Source organism: Schistocerca nitens, chromosome 1, assembly GCF_023898315.1.
Source record: "Schistocerca nitens isolate TAMUIC-IGC-003100 chromosome 1, iqSchNite1.1, whole genome shotgun sequence".
NCBI lineage: Eukaryota > Metazoa > Arthropoda > Insecta > Orthoptera > Acrididae > Schistocerca > Schistocerca nitens.
The window spans coordinates 749,617,459-749,638,717 of record NC_064614.1 but is presented as its reverse complement, the minus strand read 5'-3'; the positions used below and the strand labels follow the sequence as shown (position 1 = coordinate 749,638,717).

Here is a 21,259-nt window from a genome sequence, read left to right as displayed (position 1 = left end):
CCAGCTTCTCTACAATTAAAATTCCTTTTTCCTGAAGTCACTTTAAATTTTCATCTTATTCCATTTTTTTCTTCTCTGGTACAACAGTGTGACCACTTTCATTATTAAAATTGTTAGCCTTTAGACATAATATATTTAAATAGAAGAGTGAATGAATGATTATCATTGGATTAGATCAAGTTGGTGGCTACCAACTCTTACCTCTCAGCCTCTCCCACCCTCCCCCACTTGTGGGCTGGAGCTATTTTTCTCATTCAGCATGTATTCTCTAAAATGTAATTGTTGTTAACTTACCAGCAGTGGAAATGAAAAAAGAAAAAAATAATCTGCAGAAGTGTTGACAAATGCACATTAAAAATAACTTGAAAAAACATTAAAACTCCCATCATGACCCCTAAATCCTTTAATTCAGTTTAGAGGTAGAAAACCAGGCAGGATGATATCGAAGTTCTGCAAGGAAGGAATAACTGCGACAAAGCCTTTTGGCAGGGGGGGGGGGGGATGAATAGGTAGTTCCAATGAGCCACATTAAAATAATGACTCAAAGATAAGTAAAACTGCTTGTGAGGAACAGATGAGAGAGATATGGTAGTTGGGAGGGACAAAAAATAGTGTTGAAAAGAAAAGGATAATAATGCACACACTAAAATTTAATGAGAAAATAAAGGATGATAATTGGTATCTAAGTCGAAAATGGAAAGAAAGTGGGCCATGTAATAGAAACTGAGAATGAACAACAGTAAATTAAGCCTAGGTGAATGAGATCCCATGTGTATTTGAGTGAGTTTGCAACAACATTCGTCATGTATTATCAAGATGGTTCACACAGTGAAATATGCTGATAAGCCAAAATGTGACCATTATCCATTGTTTAGACCGATTGTGGGCATGACACAGTAAGGAAAGTACATAAGCAGAGCAGAAATTAATGAATCATTCTAGCAGTGATACAGGCCACAAATGGGAGAATCCATTGCCAACCAGATTATTATGGCACGACAATGATCAGTAGGAATATTATGTAATGTTCAACTGCAGTCATTATGTAGATCTGTCTCTAAGGAGTTAAGCATTTTAAATGCAGCAGCATAATACATAGATTTGTAATGAAATTTGTCATAAATAATCATTTGAGAACAACAGTGATGTCCAGAATTGTAGCACCAGACAAAAAATTATCTTTATCACCCATTATTAAAGCTGTCAAGTGACTTAGGAAGGAGTTCAGTATCCAGCAAAAAAAATTTTCAATCATTTGCCCACGAACATAAAATGTTTGACAGGTAACAAATCTTAGCCAGTCCAGTCTAACATAAAATCATTTCTCCTGAACAGCCCCTATTCCATGAATTAATTTTTATTTAAAAACTTGTAGCCTGTGGCTTGGTTTTTATATATGTTAACACTAATGGTATACATATACTGTAAACTGACTGATTCCACATTACTTTGATAAAAGAATTGTTCAAATGATCTCTGGGACATGCAACTAACTATTGTAACTGTACTCTCTCTGCTTCAGCATTCATCAGTTATTTTGCTGCCTAACTAGAAAAACTTTGCTTTTTGCATGCTGCTATCGTGCGGTTGTATGGAAAGTGTCTGAAGAATAGTGAAAAGTGTGAAGGTGTTGGACCTCCACGCCTAATCACAGAACTTGGGAGTCAGAGACTTGTCCATTTTGTAAAGTAGAATAGGCTGCAGTGTGTGGCAGATCAGTTAACAGAATATAATGCTGGTGCAGGCACAAGTGATTTAGCATCTACTTTCAGTGTTGAAGATGGAGCTCTGCTGAAGATGGCCTTGTGCATTCCCCAGTGACGTGATTAATATTGTTGCAGTGGGCATGGAATAGTGGATCAACGTTTCGCTGGTCGGATGAATCATGTATCTTGTTACACCAGCTCAGTGTTGCGGCCAGATATATCTGCATCCAGATGAACAACTACTCAAAAACAGGCATCATTTCACATATGCATGCAGATGGAGGGTCTGTCACCTGGGCCTCCATGGGACCTGTAGGCATAATCAAAGACATCATGACAGCTATGGACTACATGAAAATTATCATGGACATCTGCCTCCCTTCATGTTTGAAGTCTTCCCCAATGGCAACTGCATCTTCAGCGGGATAACTGTCCATGTCTCAAAACTAGAATCATGGAGCAAATGGCTCTAAGCACTATGGGACTTAACTCTAGAATCATGCTGCAGTAGTCTGAGGAGCATGATAGTGAACTCATGTTCATGTCTGCCTGTCTGAACGAGGATCACATCTGGGATACTATCAGATGCCAGCTCTGTGGCCAGAAACCACTGACCCTAAGTTGGAACTGTGTAACATTTGCTGCCGCATACCTCCAGTAACCTATTGACTTATCAAAAACGCTTGCCACACAGAATCGCTGCTGTATTGCATTGCAAAAAAGGTGGTTATAATGTCTTGGCTCATCAGTGTAGGTTGCTGTGTTTCATAGCATGTCCTGCAACAATGTAGTGTGTGATAAAGAATTCATGAACACTCATTCTGGCAGAATGTCACTACAAAAACCTTAAAAAGTAGTAGTAGGGTTATGCATACACTTACTGGTCACCCTTTTCTTGTAATTTTTTTCCTGTAGGGAGGCTGGTGTATGTGTTTTACTGTGTAGCTACTTATGCTGACAACGTCTGAGGTGCAGAGCAAAATACATTCATTTAGGTGTACATACACAATTGAACTAAGAAAAATACAGCCAAGAAAAACATCTGACTGTGGAACAGCCCAAGTCTAAGAGGCGAAAATCCTATTGTTCGATTTGGCTAATTGTTTTTTAAGGAAAATTGTTTACAGGAGGTAAGGCTGCCCAAAACTGGTAAGCTGAATTCTTTATTCATTATTTATTTATTTAAAACATCACATCAGCACTTCACAATCACAAATATGTATACATATTTTTAAACTAAAATGTTGCCACAGTACACATCCATCTGCAATAAAGTAGTTTGCAAACCATTCTCTTCCTGCTCTGAATAATTATTGCTGCCAGCTTGCAGTTATCAGCCCTGAGCACTTATGCTTCACCATGTTCCTGGCTGGTAAACTCCACTTCCTGCATTCTCCTGGTACATCAGTTGTGACTGTACATATTGTTGGAGAGTTGTTTTTCTCTGCTAGTTATTACTGCACATGTGACTGACAATTTTTTCACTATTTATGGTCAAAGCAATATTGACTTTTCAGAAGCACACAACTTGAAAACCAGAATTCCACAACAAGGTGAGCCCTCAAAAGTCTGTAATTGAATATACAGCCTTTGGAAAAGGCTTTCTTAAATGTGGTGATAACAGAAGCGTGTGATTATTAACTAAAACTGCATCTTCTGGCAGGCCAAGAGTTCTCGACTGTGTTACTGATTTTAGAGTACTGTTTGCAAAAATATGACCATCACATACCCTTCCTGCTTCACGTATTGTGAAGGGAACAATGCTGAAGATGTGCTTGTAATTATGGAACTGAGAAACGCTCTTTGGTAGACATTTTTATCACATATTCCCCATCCACTGCACCAAAGCATGGAAATTCCATTGAATCCCAGAGTTCTTCATTATACCCCTCCATTCATCTTCAGTCTGGGGTACCTATAAAAAAAATAATGAGGATTACTGATCCAAGCATTGTAGTTCACTAGAATGATAGCAAAGCTCAAGCACTGACAGTCTCATTCTCCCCCTTTTAGAATTATGGTAAAGTATATGAACAAGACGAAAATCAGCAACCAATGGAGAAGACATTAATAATTGAACCACAGTCGGCCACACCTAGCATAAGCAGAATCAGTGACAGTGTTTTCGCTCTTGCAGCACCGTCTCACAGTCAGCAACAAAACTGGCTATGAGGAAAATACGTGTTGTGAAGACCCTTTCCAGCATCTAAAAAATTCTGCTGATGCTGTAAGGTCAATCAGACATCAACCCGAGGAGGATCATGAAATTGACAGTTTTTGCATGAGCATTATGAGGCAAATGCAGAAACTGCCAGAAGAGAATGACTTTGAACTAATGAAGGAAATGAGTGCTAATTACCTATACACGAAAGTGTTTCTTGATTGAAAGACAAAAGGACGAACAGGCGCATTGGGGACAGTTTATTGCTGCCAAGAAGATACTGGGTGGGGAAGAAGGGCTGTCACAGTCAGAAGCCATGACCTTGTACTATGGCACCACAGTAAACTCAAGTTAAATTGTAACGGTGTGTCGTTACTGCAGATGTATTTTTTGGCCTTTAATAATAATAATAATAATGATGATGATGATGATGACATAAATAAGTAAATGGGATTACACTTCACCTTCATGAATTCTGTAAGTCCCATGTAGATGGCATCACCAACAGCTGGAAAAATTTGCAAAGTGTGAATTTTGGAACATGATACGGATACTCTAGAGGTGAATATGAATCCCCACCCACTAATCAAGAAAGACAATGTGGTTTATAATGTCAGTTCTGGCAACAGTGCATCACTAATTAAAAGTATCTTTCTCCCTTATTGCATTTAGAAGAAATGGTGACATTCTAAGATGATTAAAATAACTTTTATGCTTAAACAATGTAATTTCCTTTAGTGAGGTCACGGAGCAACAGAGCTGATGTCTTTTCTTTATTCAGTCATGAGCCCAAATGCATTTTTTTTATCTTTTTTTCTAATCCAGCGATTTCATGCAAACCAGCATTAACTCTGCAACAACTCTTATAGCTACCAACACTTTCATGTCTAACAAAACTGAAATGTATACTGGTGGCACCTTTCTGCAGATGTATACAGAAACATTTGCGTGCAACTCATTTTGCAATACATTGGCACAACCCAGTGTCATCCTGTAAACTATGGTGAAGTGTGTTTTATTCATCTCACAACATACATTTGCAAGCCGTTTGGTTTGTGTACAGAAGACATTTCAAAAATTTATAATACAGTTACAATGATTTTTACATTAATAAATAATAGCACTACAATAAAGAATAATATAAGGATATTTCTTGGAGGAATGTGCAACACATTGTATCCAACTCAAATTTCCAGTTTGTCCTGCACGAATTCATCCACTGAGTAATAACACTTCAATGTCAGTACCTCATATAGCTTTCTTTTAAGTGAACCTAAATTCATCTGCATCAACTTGTTCCCTTTTAATTTCTTACAAATTTTCATTCCAATGTATTGAGGTCCCTGGGCTTACAGTCTGAGGTGGTAGGTGGGGAGCATACAATTTTCTTTGTTTCTAGCATCATGTGAATGGACAAAATGATTTACCTCAAATAATTCATGTCTGGTGTAAAAAAATATAATAATCTCATATATGTGTAAGTATGGCAGAGTTAATATAAGTTTTCTAAATAATGGTCGACATGGTTCTTTGTGATTTACAGTGCACATATTTCGAATGATTTTTTTCTGCATTTTTAGTATCTGCACTATGTTTGTCAAGTTACCCCAAAAAACAATACCATACCTAATAATGGATTCGAAGTAGCTTGTATATGGTACTTTTCGTGTGTCCATGTCAGTTGCAGATGATAATATTTCCATTGCAAATGCAAAGCTGCTTAGTTTGTTTGCCTGGTATTCAATGTGTGCCTGCCTGCTCAAATTTTTATCTACATGTAAACCTAAGAATTTGACTGACTCAACTTCTTCTATATCTTGGTTGGTGTGTACAATTTAATCTGCTCACATTTTGACTGTTTGGTTTCGAACTGCATCACGTGAGTCTTAGATATGTTTAGATTCAATCCATTTAGCTGAAACCAAATTTCTAAGGTACTGATCACAGATTTGGAATTTTTTTCCAAATCGTGATCTTCAACTAAGACAGATGTATCATCTGCGAACAGAACTGGTATTTAATGGTAAGTTATTAACATACAAGAGAAATAGGACTGGGCCTAATATGGAGGAGCCTTGTGGAACACCCTGAGACAATTTTTTTTTTTTTCCCTGTCAGAAAAATAATAAGCGCCGTTTGAAGAGATGCTAACTCTTTGCTTTCTGTTGGAGAAGTAGGATTTAAGCCATTGTAGGGCACTGTCGCTAATGTAATTCTTTTCAAGTTTGTAAGCAAGCAATGTGTGGTTTACATAATCAAACACCTTTGTGAGGTCGCAGAAAATTACTGCCACCTTATTTCTCTTGTCTAATGATGTACTTATTTTCTCAATGAAACTGTTTACGGCATCTATGGTGTTTTTCCCCTGCTGAAAACCAAATTGAATAGGACGATAATTTCTCGTGATCTCTCTTGATCTCTACTTGAAGAGTGGTTTGACTTCAGCATATTTCAGTACCTCTGGGAAACAGTCCTCTTCAAAACATTGATTTATTATTTGAGATAGTGGGTTTGCAATTCTACTGTGTACCACTTTAATAACTTTGGTGGGTATTCCATCCCAACGTGCAGATTTTTTTGTTTCTTAATGTTAGAATAGCATTTTCTACATCCTCCACAATAACTTTTAAGAATTTTGTAAAGTTTGCAGAGTTTTCACCTAGGCCAAAGGGATTTACTTTGTTGTGATAATCTGTAACATCTACATCAGACTTTGCTACATTTATAAAGAATTCATTAAAGTACTCAGGTATTTGAGTTGGATTTACAATAGTATTTCCTTCAATGTCAATTTCTGAAATTTCTTGGTTACAGACTTTAACACCTAACTCAGATTTAATGACTGACCACATAGCCTTTGTCTTATTTTTATGATTTAAAATTGCCTGTTATTTGTCAGTTGTTTTGCTGCCCTGAAAACTCTTTTAAATATGGTTTTATAGAGTCTAACATATTTAATGAAATCAATATCTTTATTACATTTTAGTTCTCTGTGCAGTTGCCTTTTCCTTACTCTGGAAATTTTTATGCCCTGGGAAATCCACTTTATTTGTTATTTTATTGTTGCAGAGTCTAGGTGGAAATGTTTCATAAAAGAAATCAAGAAAACTATTTAGGAATTTCTCACAGTTTTTGTCACCTGAGTTACAATGATCAAAGGCCATGTTTTCTCTTTTAGCTTCTCACTAAATGTTAGCAAGTTTTCTTTGCTAAAGTTCCTGCTCATATGGGTTCTCATACGTGAAATGTTCCTGTCTGTGGAAAGTCAATGAATAACACACAATGATCTGAAATATCCAGATCTAGACAAAATATATACACATCTTCATACACATAATTAATTAGAACATTGTCAATACATGTTGCTGACTGCCCATCGTCTCTGGTAGATTCAAAGAAATTCAATTTGAAACCATATTTATTTACAAGTCCATGAATGTTGAAGCATGGCTATTATTACATGTGATCAATATTAAAATCAGCAGCTATTACATTTTTTTTTTCTTTTTTTCTCTAGAAAGGTCTTCTAGTATAATTTGAAGCTTCGATAAGAATAGTTCTGTTGTTGACGTCCCTGGAATTCTATACATTGACATTATTGTAACATTTGCTAGTGAGTCCACTATTTCTACACAACAGCTCTCAAACACACATTCTTCATTTAAATAATTAAAACAGTTTCTGGTCTCATAATGTATATCACTATGTTGAAGTATACATGAGCCTCCATGTGACTTGTTTCTTCCTGCAAAAACTACTTGCTAATCTGAGGTTCCCTATTTTGTTTAGAATTTTAATTGTGTCCTCAGTAAACCAGTGCTCATTTAAACAAGCAACACTAATATTTGCACATTCTGACAGAATGATTTCCAATTCATCTATTTTGGAGCTTTTGTTATTTGAAGCATCAGTGTTTAAACCATTTATATTCCAGTGGATCACATACCTACTTTGACTATTAGTTATGGGCCTTAGCACGTTTCTTGCCAGATAATGGTGTGGTTTTGTCTTTCTTAATGCTACGCAAATTTTTTCACCCCCATCACTACTTATCAGTTTCCCTTATTTTTTATGACCTGGCAAGTATCTACGAACATCTTACTGAATATTTTTGAGCCCAACCTATTCAGATGTAGACCATCATGGCAAGACAATTTGCATTTAGAACTTTCTTGGAATCAATGAAAATGACTCCTAGTTTATTGCACTGCTCTTCAATATTGCCATTTATTCTCTGCACACAGCTGTCACCCACCAATCTCTAGGCTGTGGAACTGCAATGCCTCGAATATTTTCTTCTATAAACTCTCATCAAGGTCCTTTTAGGATCCAGAAGGTCTAATTCTATTAAGGACAGAACTGTTGGATTAAAATTACTGCTGGTTGTTAATGGGTTCGATTCGCGCAGGCATACAAGTATGAAAAGTAAGTAAATGTTATCTATGGATCTCACGAAGATCATAAACTGGTTGGAATGAGTCACTCGTATCTCCTTTACTGTGTCTCTGCTCTATTCATACATTTCATACTCAGAAATACAAGGAGCTGGAAAAAGAGTACAACGTGAATTGCTAGTTTACAATTGTGAGGGCAAGTTAATTATATGATGCTGCCATATAGTTAATAGTGGTGCTCTGCCACATAAAGGTATAATCATTAGGTTCTACTATCACCTTGAAATAATAAAGTTACACAATTAACTTTTTGTCTGTTTGCAAGTACATGTCTGCAGTAATGGTACACATTGAAATTCCTGCACCACGGTACCACAGCATGCAGCTAGAAAAGCCAAAAGAAAATGATACAGCCCACTGACGAAGATGAGTGTTATTTGGTAGTTCATTTTCTGCAATTAAAGGGGAATAATGCTGCAGTGATTTAACTTAAGGTGAAAGAAGTATCAGCAACAATACATTATGATAAGACACAGTTGTTAGATGGTACAGACACTTCCTATATGGTGAAAGGTCTGAATGATGAAGAATGAAGTGACGGAACATACTTCTGTGAAGAGCCACGTATCACAAGAAAAGTGGAGGTTCTGGTGCCCTAAAACCAGTGTATCATAATCAAGGCAACAGTTGAAAAAGTGAAAATCAGTTTTCGGAAATTTGTAAGACATTTCAAACATGAAAAAGGTCACTGGCCACTGTTCACATCCACTCAAAAAGGCTGCTGAATTAAAGCAAGAGTGTAAAAATTGCAGCTGTGTCAGACCAGTCCAGATGACTTCTTTAGCCAACAGATCACCATATATGAACAGTGGAACCAAGAGTAAGAAGCAGAACAAGCAAGTAGTGGAAATGTGAATTTACCACTGACAAAAAAAATGTGAAGATTCAACTGGTTCAAATGGCTCTGAGCACTATAGGACTTAACACCTGAGGTCATCAGTCCCCTACTTAAACCTAACTAACCTAAGGACATCACACACGTCCATGCCCCAGGCAGGATTTGAACCTTCGACCGTAGCGGTTGCGCGGTTCCAGTCTGAAGTGCCTACAATATGCTAGTGGTGCAATTGCAAATGGTGCTGCCAATGTGCAGGTGTCAACAGAACAAAACATACCGGTCATCAAGGAAAGAGACCACCCCAATGCTGTCGCTGTGCCACTGTGTAACCTGAGACTGCATGCCTTGCAGTTCTGTTACATTATGTTTCAATTGCACCTGCTGTTTGATGTGGGTCCCTTCTTGCCTGTTGCACAATGTAGCCATCATCTGCTGCTGTACTTGACAGTTGTTGACCACCTCCTCTCCTTCGGGTAGCAGTGCCTGTGGTTTGGAGTGCTTCCCATGCACATGAAACAATGCTGTGAGCAATACAAAACTCCTGGGATACACTTGTCACAGTTCGTCCTCCTTCCAGTTTCCCGATAATTCTTTCCCATGTGACATTATCCAAATATTGTTTCCGGGCCATGTTGTAATGAAGAACACCACCACAGTGTACTGTAACCGCTCACTGGTTAGTACACACAGTCTTTTCCTATTGCTTCAACTGCCTTGTGTAGTGTGGCCAGCCCCCATTTGGTGCTAGTCATGCTGACCTCATGGCATGTGATGTCCAGCTTTTTGTACACAAATATGAGCCTGAGAGGCCAATATGCTCTTGCACTTTCATTTATTTCCACTGATTTATCAATATGTTATTTATCTATCTTATCCTTAAGTTTTGAACAGCAGTGTTACTTTGATAACCCCGCTGGGATCAGGGTACTGGAAGAAAAGTTGGTGATTCTTGAGATTGTTACTGGCATAAATGTGAGATTCCTTAGGAAATAAATGTAGTAGCAGTAGGCTATTGAGTAGACCATCTAGACATGACTTGCCTCTTTCCATTTCCTTTTTTATGATGGGAAAATATCATAAAATTTCAAAAGTTTGAGACTGAAACATATTTTTAAAATTTGTGGAATTTTATTGAAAATTGAAAATGTATGTTGCATAACTGTTTTTCACAAAAGGGCGCAAGAATGTGAGCAGGTTATATATTCATCACTGCTCTGTGCGTGTTACAGAAATCAAACTCAATTCTGTTACAGTATATACACGATGCACAATTTTTTACAAAATGTTTATTTTTGCAGGAATGTTAAAAGAAGGAAGGTTGGGGTTTGCCCCCCAACATGAAAAATCCTATAACAGCACTCCACTCACATGTGGCAAGTCTGAAACTTTGACAGTGCACATATCTACCTGATCAGAAATAAGTTTCATATTTAATTTTTTAATATGTTCATGTTTTATAAACAGCATATGCTATATTTTGTACCTTTCCAAGTGCACATGAGGATCTGAGGTGGGGGAGGCCATTTATGTTAGTTTGAATACACCAAACAGATACAGAAGGATGTAGGTTGCAGTAGGTACTGGGAGATGAAGAAGCTTGCACAGGATAGAGTAGCATGGAGAGCTGCATCAAACCAGTCTCAGGACTAAAGACCACAACAACAACAACAACAACAACAACAACAACATGTTGAATGATAAAATACGAGGGCTGTTCAATAAGTAACGCCCCACTTTTTTTTCTCAGAACATATTTATTGTAAAGAATCAAAATTTGGTGACAGTATACATCGACATGTCTTGTCCATGTCCTATTTTTCTACATAGTCTCCATCATGTTCTATGGCCATACGCCAACATTGTGGAAGAACATGTATTCCCTGCTGGTAAAAGCTCTTGTTCTGCAGGTGTAGCCATGTTTCACTGCGTGACTGGCACTTCAGTCATCTTCAAAGCATAGCCAATTGTTGAGTTGTGATGCACCACTCGGCATGAATAATGACCGCCCCACGATTCAGCATGTATGGAGCAGTGGCTGTGACAAGACATCGCGAGTGTGGCTGATCATGGAGCTCTGTTTCTGAATTTCCTGAGGCTTTAACTTACTTTATCCATCACCCAACTGTACTCCCTATCAACTGCACACAAATGTTTACAGATGTTCATCATGGTTTCCTTTACTGCACACAAGAATTCAATTAACAGTACATTGCTTGCAACGTGAGTCATGCGCAGACACCATTTTGACACTGTAGTATGGCTCTGTCATCTGCCAGAATGGTTTGAAACTTCACCAGTGCACAGAATAAGCATCAAATGTGAAACACCAACAAGGACATTCGTCTATTTATATTAATGGCTTTTTAAAAAAAATGTGGGGCATTACTTATTGAACGACCCTTGTAGTTTTGAAATATTCATGGCAAATGGCTGTATCGATGTTTGTCACTATTGCAGTCGACCATGGCCTTGTTGAAGATATTGCAGTCACATGACCTCTTTGACATGTTATCTTCTTAGGAGCGGGGAGTAATGGGCAGGTAGTGAACAGAGGTGGACATTTCGACTGGAGCAACAGAACTGTGTTTACAAGCCACTTAGACAGAAATGGTGCCAAGGGCAGGTTGCTAGCTCTCAGGGAATGGCACATGGTTTCTGCACCATCAAATAGTACAGTGTTTAGCTGCACTGTGGTAATGGCTTTCTGGTTAATATTTGCTGGTGTTGCAGTGATATTCGAGGGCATCCTGAGTGGGAGCAGTTCTTTCCAGATATGTACTATGGCGTGCAGCTGAGCGTTCTTGATCATGTATGTCTACAAGGATGTAAGAGCCACATTTGACAAGCAGTGTTGTGCTGGGGGAGTGGCGAGTGGGTGCTTTCGTGTGATGCTTGTTGGGTCACATTTGAATTGGATGATGTGATGTTGGGACCCGGGTTTGAAGGCTGTTTATGTTATGTTGTGGTCACACCTCACTGACATTTACTGTGTGCGCCCCAATTAAAAACGTAATGTGAACTGTAATTATTTCTGCTTGTTTCAAGACACATGGATTATGGAGGTTCATCTGAGTTGTTTTTAACACACTACCATCCAGCGACATCACAGTGGTGTTGTGTGTATGGTATCGCTCAGTGGCTGGCGATACCACAGTGGTGTCGTGAGCTAGTATCGCGCAGTGGCCAGCAACAGCACTTTAGCATCTATTGCATTCTGTTGGTGTTTTGTTTAGGTAACAATAAGTTACACACATCAACAAGTTTTTTTGTTTAACAAGTACTTGTGGCCTTTCATCATGGCAGACGAAAGAGAAGATACGATTACTTACGATGAATGCGCAGTTGTCTTGCCTGGCATTCCGGACGACTTGGTCGATTGGAAAGAAGACAATGGATATTGAAAAAATGGAAGTGAAGCAGAATCATTGGAAAGTAGTGAACTATGTCCAAGAAGAATTTGGCGAATGCTACAGTTGCCAACTGATTCAGATGAATCAGACAAGAAAGTCAGTGCATAGTGGTCAGACTTTGATATACCGAGGAACAATAATAAATCTGAAGGATCGCCGGGACCAAACGTATTTCCCAAAGATACACAGAGTATCAAGGATATCGTCAAATTTTATATTGGGAATGATCTATTTGAATATATTAGCAATGAAACCAACAAGTACTACAGTCAATAGACGAAAACTGGATAGGAAAAAATGCCAAATTTTTCAATGTTACAGGACCTGAACTTAGAAAATTGTTTGGGCTTTCTACCCTTACGTAAACTGTAAAAAAAAGCAAGGATCGATGATTATTTGTCAACAAATCCCTTGATAGACACACCAATATTTTGCAAAACGATGTCCGGCAACTGATTCAGACAAATAATATCATTTTTATTTCCCTAACAATAACAATAAACCAGATAATGACGACTGGCTCTTCAAAGTGCAACTTATAATTGATCATTTTTCCAAAAAGTTTAAATAAACAAATATTTTAAACACACAAGTTTTGTATTTATTTATGTAAGTATATCTTCAAAATTTCAGGAAAGTAACGGAACAGGGTTGAGAATTTATGAGAATTAATGATGAGATTAGTAACACTTAACAATTTATAATCTCCCGATAACGTCAAGAACGGCCGGCGACAAGCCAGGTGATCCAAATTAGTGCTGCCAGCGCCAAGCAAATCAATTTGCATGAGTCGTGCGGACGGCAAAGTATTAAGAATATTGTGGTGCTCTTGTTCAATGTTAATGATTTTGAATCTATCTGGGGCACCAACTAAAATTGTGATCTATGATTTTTACTGTCATGACTAATACAAAGCTTGTCAAGTAAATCTAAGGCATGTGTTATGAATGATATTTCACAATATATTTTTTGAAGCTAGATTAGATGTGTTTTGTACGTCTCACTAGACGTTATTACAATTTAAGGGAACTATTGCACCTCACCTTAAAAGATTGTTGATATCACTTTTCTGTATGACATTTAAAAAGTTTCTGTCATATCGCAAGCGCTGCTGTCAGTCTCTTGCTTGTGTATGATGTACCATTAGCTTGTGTCCAAAGCATGCATGTTTCAAGAAATGGACTGCATTATGTTCAAAAGTATACTGTGAAGCTGGTTTATGTTGTAATGAAATTGGATGTCAATAGCCTCACTAGTCATTAAAAAATGTTCAGCATATGTAGAATGTATTATGTGAAGGGCATTGTGATTTCAACAGATCAAATTGCCTATCAGCCAGCCGGTCATTTTTTGTAAACATTGTTATTGTTCTACGAATGGTTTTGGATTTTATTAACAGAACCAAACAGGCTTACCTAACATTTTTGCAGTTTTTGGGGAATTGTTTTAATGTTGTTGGAACATTTTGGGAGTTTTGAGTTTTGAAAAGATATTAACTCTTAGAAAAACTGACCAGGATGTGTGAATTGTACTGTTACACTGATCTTAAGAACTTCTCGGCTTGTATTTTGTAACAATTTTCAGTTTTGAAGAATATATTGATGTGTGTTAATTTTAGAGTGTATTTGTTGTTTTGGAAAGAATAAACTATCTTACATTTATATTACATAAAATGGATGCTATGAGTAAATATCAGATACCTTCAGTTGCACTACTGTCCTATCACCCCAATCAGCCACAGCAGTTTGGGTAGATTGCTTAAATTAACTAATGGCATATGGCTTTACATTTATTTGCTACTAGTCAATATCCACTACATGTTATGACATTTTTTCGAATTCACAGTGAATTGATGTGTCTGTCTATTTGGCAAGGCAGGCTGTGGATTTCATTTCTGAAGTTTTTTTTATGATGTGGCAACAATTTCATTCTGCTATAAAATTTCACAGAATGGAAAAATATCCTTGAACCTCAAGCTTCAAAAATTTGGTGATTCAGAATGTGAGTTTGGTTTATGGAGACATTCTATTATAGGGCGTGGGAAAGGGGTAAGCATCTGTCCCCGCTAGGTCACCTTGTACACTTCAATAGAATAGTGGATCTATCTTTTTATCCTTTATTTTCAAAGTATTTTAAATAGTTTTCTGTAATTAACTGATGAGGATAACTTTGAAAACATAGATGTTTTGTGCAATAAATAAAAGCAATTTTAAAAACCTATTCCCTTTATTCAGTTTTGTGTTTTACAGGAACGTATTTACTAATTTGTGCTGCTTTTATTTTAACAAAGCCTTCATTATCGATAAGGACTGATTCCTGTATCCTGCACCAAAGTGGTTCCTGTAAAAAAAAATTAAAAAAGAATTAGCTTTTTCATGGTTTTGATATTCTGGTCACCAATAAAAAATATCAATGTATTAAGCTGATTTACAAAAATGTGGTCAGTGCACTGACACATCTTTGCTAATGTAAAAAAAAGAATAAGCTACAAGTTCTATTAAACAAAAAAATTATGTACCTATTTTATTTAAAGTGCAAGACATTTCAGTTCCAAGTGCCAGATAAAGGTAGCCTACCAGAAAGCTGATTGGAGGGATATGTACAGTGTGACAAGATGTAAATTCCAAATTTAAAAGTATGGCACTAATAAGACACCCAAAAAGCCTTGATTAAAAAAGGAATATAAAGGAAACTGTTTGAAATGTCATGACAACCACAGAATTAAGACTTAAAACAACCTTAGCATAATCAATAATAAAATTATAACATCAAAAATAATCAATTATTGACAATATAACGTAAATGGGTGGATAAAAAATCTACTCGTCAAGCGGCAGCAGGAGAACGTCCACACAAAAAGAGCCAGTGGCTCCTTCTTCTGGCAGAAGAGTTGAAGGGGATAGAAGAGTGGCGAAAAAAAGGACTGGAGAGGTTTAGGGAAAGGGGTACAGATCAGAAAAGCTGCCCAGAATCCTCAGTCAGGGGACAATTACTGGACAGAATAAGAAGGAAAGATTGATTGTTGGGGATTGCACTGGATGAGATTTGAAATCCTAAGAGCTTAAACGTGGAAGACAGGGGAATATATAAGACAGAAATTACTACTAAAACATTGTGTATGAATTAACAAGAGTGAAGAGCTAATTGTATGTAACAGAGGTGGGAATGGCAAAAAACAGACATGTCAGAAAATGAAAGACATAGAAAACTAAAATGAAGTGAAGAAAGGAGGTATTACCATGAAAAAATGCCGAGGCAGAAGGAATTAACGTAAATTAAGGCCAGGTGGGTGGTGAGGAACAAACCATGTTGCAGCACTACTTCCCACCTCTGGAGTTCTGAGAAATGGGTGTCTGTGGGATGAATCCAGATAGCGTGCATGGTGAAACAGTCACCGAGGTCACGACTTTCATGTTGTAGAGCATGCTCTCCAACAGGATATTGTGTGTTGTTGGAATACACACTCTGCCTATGCCCATTCAGTCTGACTATCGTATTTACTCAAATCAAAGCCGCACTCGAATCTAAGCCGCACCTGAAAAATGAGACTCGAAATCACGGAAAAAAATTTTTCCCAAATCTAAGCTGCACCTGAAATTTGCGACTCGAAATTCAAGGTGAAAGAAAAGTTTTAGACCGCATCTCCAATTCGAAACAAAGTTGGTCCATTGTAACATGAGACACAATTTAGGTCGAATGGATGAAGATGCAGCTACAGTAGTTTGGTTCGAGTCTTAAGCTTAACAGTTAAGCTTTATCAAGTAGCCACTGCTATGTGTCAGGCACTCCGTCCGTATTTATACGGCTACCCTTCCTTTTTCACGTGCTTTGTCTGGTTTGAATCGATTGCTTATTTTGCTTTGATCTGATAAGTGCCGTTCCCTTTGTTATAGGTGTTTACACCACTCCAGCTGAAAATGCATTATTGTACAGTGTCATGCATTGTTTGTCGCTTTCTGATAACGAGTGTTTACGACCTGTCACCGCTCACGGCATGGCTTGCTTTTGTGCGCGCTACCGCTGCTTACAATTAAAAAAAAAGAGAGGAATTGTCTCGTAGGCGAAACAATGGCAAGAGACTGCTATTTGTTGTTACTTGCACTGCTGCATTCTTTGATAAGGATCAACAAGAACCAAATAATTGACTGCGTATGATAGAAGATGTTCAGAACCAGAGTTTAACGAAAAATTTTCTCTGTTTGAAAGTCTTTGCAGATGCCTCTTTAGTACTTTACATTCTGCACAGAAATTAGAGTAATCTAAGATTTAAAAATCTAGTCAGTTGCCGTGCTTCATTTCTGACTGTATCACTATTCAGCATAAGAATAATACGAATATAAAACATGATATGATATGTATATTCTTCCGCGTGTGCTGTTGTCTCACTCTAGTTTTGTAGTTTATTAGGCAGATAGGATTTAAATGAGATAGCAGCAAACACAAAAGAATACACGGCACAATGTTTACATTCATCTACCTTTTCTTTTAATTCATCTACTGACGCAGAGGTTTTGGCGCTAGTATTTATCTTTGTGCCTGCAAAGCAAGCCTGTGTAGCGCTACATATATTTGACGGCAGATGTTAGTTGTGGAGGCACCTACCATCATTTTTCAGAACTTCCGCTTACTTTGCACTTGATTCTAAGCCGCACGCGGTTTTTTGGATTACAAAAACCAGCAAAAAAGCGCGGCTCAGATTCGAGTAAATACGGTAGTAACTGAGTGGTTGTCATGCCGATGTAAAAGGCCGAACAATGTTTACATAACAGCTGGTATATGGCGTGTCATTTCACAGGTGCCTCTTCCTTTCATAGTAAATGTTTTGCCAGTTACAGGGGAAGACACCAGTTTCTCAGAACTCTGGAGGTGGGAACTAGCACTACAACATGCCATTGGTTCTCACCACCCACCTGGCGTTAATTTAAATTAATTCTTTCCATCTCAGCATTTCTTCTTAGTAATTACTCCTTTCTTCACTTCATTTTAGTTTTCTCCATCTTTCATTTTCTGACTTGTCTGTTTTTTTCCGTACCCCTCCCACCTCTGTTACGTACAAGTAAAGTTAGCTTTTCACACTTATTAATTCGTGCACAATGTTTTAGTAGTAATTTCTGTCTTATATATTCCCCTGTCTTCCACCTTTAAGCTACTGGGCTTTCAAATCTCATCCAGTGCAGTCCCCAACAATCAATATTTCCTGTTCTTTCTGTCCGGTAAGTGTCCCCTGGCCCGGGATTCTGGGTGACTTTTCTGAACTGTACCCCTTTCCCTAAACCTCTCCAGCCCTTTTCCTTCACCCCACTTCTATCCCCTTCTACTCTTCTGCCAGAAGAAGGAGCCACTGGCTCCAAAAGCTTGTAAAAGTTAACCTTTTCGTGTGTGCGTTTTCCTGCTCCCGATTGGTGAGTAGATTTTTTATCTATCCGTTTACATTATATTGTCAATAATAAAATTAAATCTTTATGGCCAATAGTTAAAAGACAAACTGGGAAATCAGTTGTGAAATGAGAGGACTTTGTTATCAAAGAAAACATTACTATATTTTTACAATAATAAATGAGTGTCGTCTGGTAGCCTACACAGTTTAACGATCGACAATATGGAAAGGACAGATTGCTACTCACCTCACAGAGGAGGCGTTGAGTCACTGACAGGCAAATGAAAATGAATGCTAGGAAAATACTTATATCGGATTAAGTCCTCCACGAGATGAAGAAAACACATTCACACACAACTGACACATTGGTCACTGTTATTTCTAGCACAGTTGGACATCAGCACTGAAAGATAACAGTGTTGAATATATTTAGCATTCCTTTTCATTGTGTCAGTCTGTGACTCAATGTCTCCTTTGCATAGTGAATAGTTATCTATTCTTTCCATACACTTGTTATTCCATCTTGGATTTTCCATTGTTTGACACTTAATAATCATTTTCTAAACAACGAATGTCATGGTGTTAGAGATTGTGCTGGTAACTGGTATTCATACAATGTAAAGAAAATGATGCAGAGTGTTGCATTAAGAAACTCAGGGAGACACACAATGAAACAGCATCTTCACAATAAGGAATAATGATTTCATGTGTACCACATGAATCATCACTAAGGAAAAAAGTGTTCGCTGTAAAGAAGCCCATAATGATGGTAACATGTGGTGTCCACTCTAAAATCTCTTGTAGACGACTCTCTTAACAACTGGGAATACTGAAAACAGTATCATTGCACAATCACTACGGTTTTAAGTTTGTTTGACACAATCAAGCATAGTTCGGAAAAAAAAAAAAAAAAAAAAAAAAAAAAAAAAAAAAAGCAGTAACATTCTTACACATAGTAATAGAAGATGAAGTGTGGCACAGAGATGAATGATGTACTAAACTATAAAAATTTTTATGTTGAAAATTGTGTACATAATAGATTAACTTCAAACTCAAAGTGAAATCACATTTGGTTGACAACATGTAGTTAACTATAAATCAATTTATGCATATGGGAAGGGAGGGCGGTGAGACAGTAGGGGCGGTGAAATGTAATTTAAAAAGTCATGCAAATGGTCAGCATATTGCCATATTTTTCACTGACAAAGTGGATTATTACTGTAAAATCTGATTCGGTCCATATCGTAGTTAGAGACTACAATTACGATACACGGGACATGCACAGAGGAGGAGGGTGGGGGGTGAAATCTAATTTAAGAAATCATATAAATGGTCAGCATGTTGTCATATTTTTCACTGAGAATGTGATATATAGTTGCAAAACCTAATTCGATCCACATCATAGCAAGAGGTTGCAAATACTGTACAAGGAACATGCAAATAACTAGATGAAATACACCCACCAGCAAAAATGACAATTGGAGCTCAGACAGACTTCCATTGCTACAGTGCAGCATCTTTACTACATAGAAATATGTAGAAGTGCCCCCCCCCCCCCCCCACCTCCCCAGTAAAGCCATATAATAATAACAAAAGGAAATTTTACAAGCTGCTAGTTAAATTGTAAGTCTTTAGAATGAACAACAAAGGATATCTATAGCATTCTGAACATATAGCCTATCTTAGCCTTCAACTTCATGCTTCCACTAATTTTACTTTAAATAGTAGTTACTTCGATTTTGCAGAGCAAATGTGCAATTGGATCACACAACATGAATGAAGGTTGACTCAATACATTTCTGAGAGTCATTTAGATAGAGCCCAGTGGCGTTATCCATATACAGTCATAGCAACTTTATTTCGGTCCACGAGGAGGATGAATTGTTACATTTATATAAAAACATTTTCCTAGAGTTAAATTTGTTATTTCTTGCTCCTAGTTACCTCCACTTACATGAGTGTTATCTATATATTCTGCAACATGGTAAACCTAATCCATGTCTGCTTTTAAAGACAACTGCCACAGTTTGTAGAGTTAACTCTTCCTGCCATACATTCATATACCCATAAACATAAATCAACTTTTACACTGATTAATTCCATAAACAGACTTTTCAATTTCACCACAGCTCTTGCTCCACAGAACTACCTAACCACAGTGGCCATACAAAAATATTATGTGCTATTTTAATCAGAAAGAATAAATGAAACCAACCACAATTATCAGGAGAGCTTTCCAAATCTGTCCTGGTCCCTTAAGCTTCTTATACAATGAATGAGTGACTGGCTGATTAGATTAGAGATAGTATTCCTGCCATGTAAACTGGCCAATAGCGTCTCAATCTTAGAAGAGTCCACATTTCTATTCGTTAATTTACAGGCGAGATATACTGTACCTCTGGTATAGGATTTACATTTCAATAAGTTAGATTATTTGTATCACATCCAAAGGAGCTCTCTGACACACCCCTTTCTGCAAAACAATCTTGTCAAGCCATAACCAGCTATACCAGCCATTTTCATTTCAGGATGGAAATAAAAAGGAAAATTGCAGGTGTACACTCCTTCACCTGCAGATGTATGAAGGTGGATCAAAGGTACATTTAAAGGTAAGAAAAATCAAACTAGCTTTATGGCCTTCAATCTTCTTCTAACTCTAGTAAACATACAAAATACAGAAATGAAGAACACATACATTAAATCTCCCTCCAGCTGCTGTAAAAAGCAGGGACTGCAAATACCCTCTTTTTCCATTTTCATGTGTCTTATTACTTATCTTTCAACCAGCTTCTAGCATCACTTCTTAAAATTAGCTCTGTACTTTAACATCGAGATGAGAGTGGAAGTTTGTGGATGATTTACAAGTTCCGAGTTCATACATGAACAGTATCAACATCCACTGAATTAGGGAGTATCTTAGATAGCTGTCAAATGAAATTCTGTGAATTCATATTTTTCTGATCTTACTTTCAATAAATTTTGATACCGCAATGTGGAGTTTTCAAAGTAATCTGACTTTTTAAATTTATTTTCAAGATCTGAAGCTTGATTTCTACTGGCAATTTGCTAGTGTAGTTTCTCCCTTTTTTTCCTTTGTTTGGTGTTTCACAGTGAAAGAAATTACTAGTTTCGATCAAATATTGTATCTAATATGCTCAATATCTGCAGAGACAGGTGCAATCAGATTTTCTTGATCAGAACCCATGATGGAAAAGCTGAAAATAAATTTTGGTATTGCTACAATATTTTCTTATTTCTCAAGATACTCAAGATATTTCTACCATTGGATAAAAATACTTGGTGACATATAGTT

The 21,259-nt window shown here is 37.3% G+C and overlaps 1 protein-coding gene across 3 annotated transcripts in view; it reads right to left on the bottom strand.

The window, feature by feature from the left end:
- Nucleotides 1-2,940: 2,940 nt before the first annotated feature.
- LOC126260611 (fructosamine-3-kinase-like) overlaps nucleotides 2,941-21,259 on the bottom strand; it is a 71,146-nt gene continuing 52,827 nt past the window's right edge. For 2 of the 3 annotated variants that reach the window (XM_049957956.1, XM_049957949.1), the window contains exon 7: nucleotides 14,777-14,909. In XM_049957956.1, the coding sequence (XP_049813913.1) occupies nucleotides 14,846-14,909 (64 nt within the window). In that variant the 3' untranslated portion in view covers nucleotides 14,777-14,845. Of the gene's footprint in view, nucleotides 3,622-14,776; nucleotides 14,910-21,259 lie in introns of those variants that run through there. The other variant, XM_049957964.1, reaches the window with a different exon arrangement.